At 51.0% G+C, this 3069-nt stretch overlaps 1 protein-coding gene across 1 annotated transcript in view; it reads right to left on the bottom strand.

Moving 5' to 3' along the window:
* Nucleotides 1-3069, bottom strand: part of ASPM (abnormal spindle microtubule assembly) — a 41724-nt gene that overhangs the window by 13616 nt on the left and 25039 nt on the right. Inside the window, 3 exon segments of the mRNA XM_015568440.1 lie at nucleotides 273-464; nucleotides 1385-1534; nucleotides 2648-2767. Coding sequence (XP_015423926.1) covers nucleotides 273-464; nucleotides 1385-1534; nucleotides 2648-2767 — 462 coding nt within the window.

The following is a 3069-nucleotide window of genomic DNA, read 5'->3' on the forward strand; positions in this document are numbered from 1 at the left end:
GAGAAGTTTTTTGATCTTTGTAACCATAGTCAAACAAAGACTTATGTTTTTGATATTTATTTTATAGATTTAAATGCCATTTAACAAAGAAAAACCAACCCAAAAACACGAGTTCGCGTGTCACCTCTGACACGCGTGTCATAGGTTTGCCATCACTGACTTAGGCTATGGACCAATCTCAGCGTTTGAAAGGGTGGGTGGCTGTTTTCAAACGGCCGATGTCCCGCAGCCCCGAGTCCTGAGCTAGAATCGCAGCGGCTGCGGTCACTCACCTGGATCTTCACGACCCCGTGACGGAGCCGCTCCTGCTCCCTGCGGAGGAGGAAGCGGCGCACGGCCGCCTGGATCACGGAGGCCGCCCTGTGCTGCCGCCGCCGCCGCTCCTGAACTTGGTGCTGGAGATCAATGATGCTGTGACAGACCTGCCTGAACCTCCTCAGCCGCAGCCTCGCCCGGAACCACCTCTGTTTAAGGCACGTGAGGATATTACTTCGGTTTTGTGCATGTGCGTGTGTGCGTGTGCGTGTGTGTGACTGGGGATGGAACCGTGACCTCCTGATTCCTAGGTCAAAGCTCAACCTCTGAGCCCCGCCGGCCGGGCTGCTTGGTTTTTAATGTAAACAAATGCACATGCACATGCACATTCCTAATGACACAGACGTTTCCGTTGTAACCGGACACTGGAAACCACCTCTCAGCCTCCTCCGTGGCATCGCTTTCCCCCCTTTCCCCTTCCCCCACTGCAAAGCCCTCCAGGCCACGCTGGTGTGCGTGAGCGTCTATGTCTAACCCTGAACACGTGGCCGTTTCGTGGTCTGTGACTCCCACCGAGCTGCAGGGTCACTCTGCAGTGCATTGTCCACGCGCTATCCTACGTGTCAGTGTATGTTAAGTGTATCGTATAACATACGATCAGGGCTCATATCCAGAACACACACAGACTCCGACAGCACATAAAAAAACGCCCAACAGGAAAATGGGCAAAGTACATACTAGAAAAACCACGTTCAATAAAAAACACAACACAGAAGAATGTTAGTCCCAAAGGGAAACGAGGATTTGCCACTCGCTAAAATGGCAAAACTCAGAAAACCCGCTGCAGCCACGAGTGGGTGAGGATGCAGAGAAACAGGCCCCCAGACTTGGCTGGAGGAGCGTCAACGAGGGCAGTGACGTCAGAGACGAGACGCAGCTTCGTCCCCACGTCACAGAACACCCGCCTCTCCCTAAGCCGCCGCGCCCTCCTCCCGGCGATCCGGCAAAGGCTCGGTCTGATCTGACCTGGCTTAACGCTGATCTGGCCTGGCTTAACGCCCTTGGAAAGTACTTATTAAGTACAAAGGTGTGTGACACACACGTCCTAGGCGCCACGGCGAGGGCTGACCTGGATGCAGATGACGGAATCGAGGTGCCTTTCCGCGCTCCTCAGGGCCGCGTGGCGCCGATACGCTCTCTGGATCCGCAGGGCAGCCAGGTGGCAGCGGGCGGCGGCTGCGAAGTGGAGGAGCCTGACGGTGGCTCTGCGTTCAGCCGTCTGAAGGAGAAGAAAACATGGGTAACCAGACACTCGCCTCGTAAGACAATCAGTCCGTGTCTACTCCTGTGCATCCTGCTACCAAACTACACACGTTAGCAAACTAACCTTTACCTGCTAACATTCTTCACACTGTAACTAAAAAGTGCCGACCACCTCTAAAATATTCCCACTGTGCAATCCATCACTCAGAGAGTCAAGTTACATTTGGTGCATTTTACTAAATAACAGCACTTCATTTAACTGGATTCCCAAGAACAGCTGGTTAAGGCTTTGGATGTGCTCGTTATCATGAGGGAAGCGTGTGAGTATTAAACTCAAAGGCTCCTGTGTTCCAGGCACAACTGCTGGAGACGGAGGCGTCGGTCAGACCATGTGGGAGCCGGTCTCTCCCGAGTCTCCGGAGGCCCAGCCCCACGGCCTGTGGGGGCTCCTCCTGCCTGCCATGGCCTGGATGACCTTGACCTTCTCAATGCAGAGTGACTGGGACCCAGGTCTGCCTTACAACATAGATCAACACAGACTCCCCCACCCACTAGCAGAATGGCCTTGGGCAAGTCACCTTGCCTCCCTGGACCTCATTTTGCTCATCTGTAAAATGGGTATGCTAACCAGCACCACCTCACAGGGTTACTACCAGGATCAAATAAGTTAATGTACAACAGCATGTGTACTAATAAGTGGCTATAATCGTAGTGGATATTACATGAGCATCAAAACTTCCTAGTAAAATTTTTATTTCTTTAACAAAAGACCATCGGTACTGCAACTATCCTAAAGACTTAATGTTAAATATTTTAAGTAGTTCACCAATTGTGGTCCACAGTATGTTTTTAAAGTGTGTGACTTTTACTGGACACAATGCTACACCGATGATCACTTTCTCCAAGGAAATGACTTACTCTGAAAGTCACTTCGAAGTTGGGTTTGAGAATCTCTTATAATTGCACATGTACGTAAACAAAAATATGCACAAACAGTATTTTGTGATAAGTTCCAACTGAGGACGGCGATGTGTTTAAATTAGTGCCCTGGTAGGTCTGAAGCACAGTCTTTTGTTCCGTTTCCTGAGGCAGCTCTCTGCAGACGCGCTGTGGTCGCGTTCAGACCCACCTGCACGGCCAGGAAGTGCTCGCGAGCCCGCCTTCCACGCAGCGTGGCTCTCCATCTCCTCTGGATGGTAACGGCCGACGCCCTCACGCTCAGAAACCTGAGGAGCAGTCGTGGGGGAGCCATTTCAGATCAAGCTGTTCAGGAAGTGTTTATCGACCCGCATTTAAATAAATACCCCCGCTCAAAATGAAAGAAAATATGTGAAAGGCAATAACAAAAGAACCTTAATAAAGAAAAGTGTAATTTATGTTTACGTTCTAGCACCCATCGTTGTGCACATGCGCGTGTGCGCGCACACACACACACACACACACATGCACACACACACATGCACACACACACACACACACATGCACACACGCACACACCATGGGATTTCAGCGTACTTATTCCTGACCTCTAGTATGATGAATGGTTGAGCG

Source organism: Myotis davidii, unplaced genomic scaffold (genome assembly GCF_000327345.1).
Source record: "Myotis davidii unplaced genomic scaffold, ASM32734v1 scaffold685, whole genome shotgun sequence".
NCBI classification, from domain to species: Eukaryota; Metazoa; Chordata; class Mammalia; order Chiroptera; family Vespertilionidae; genus Myotis; species Myotis davidii.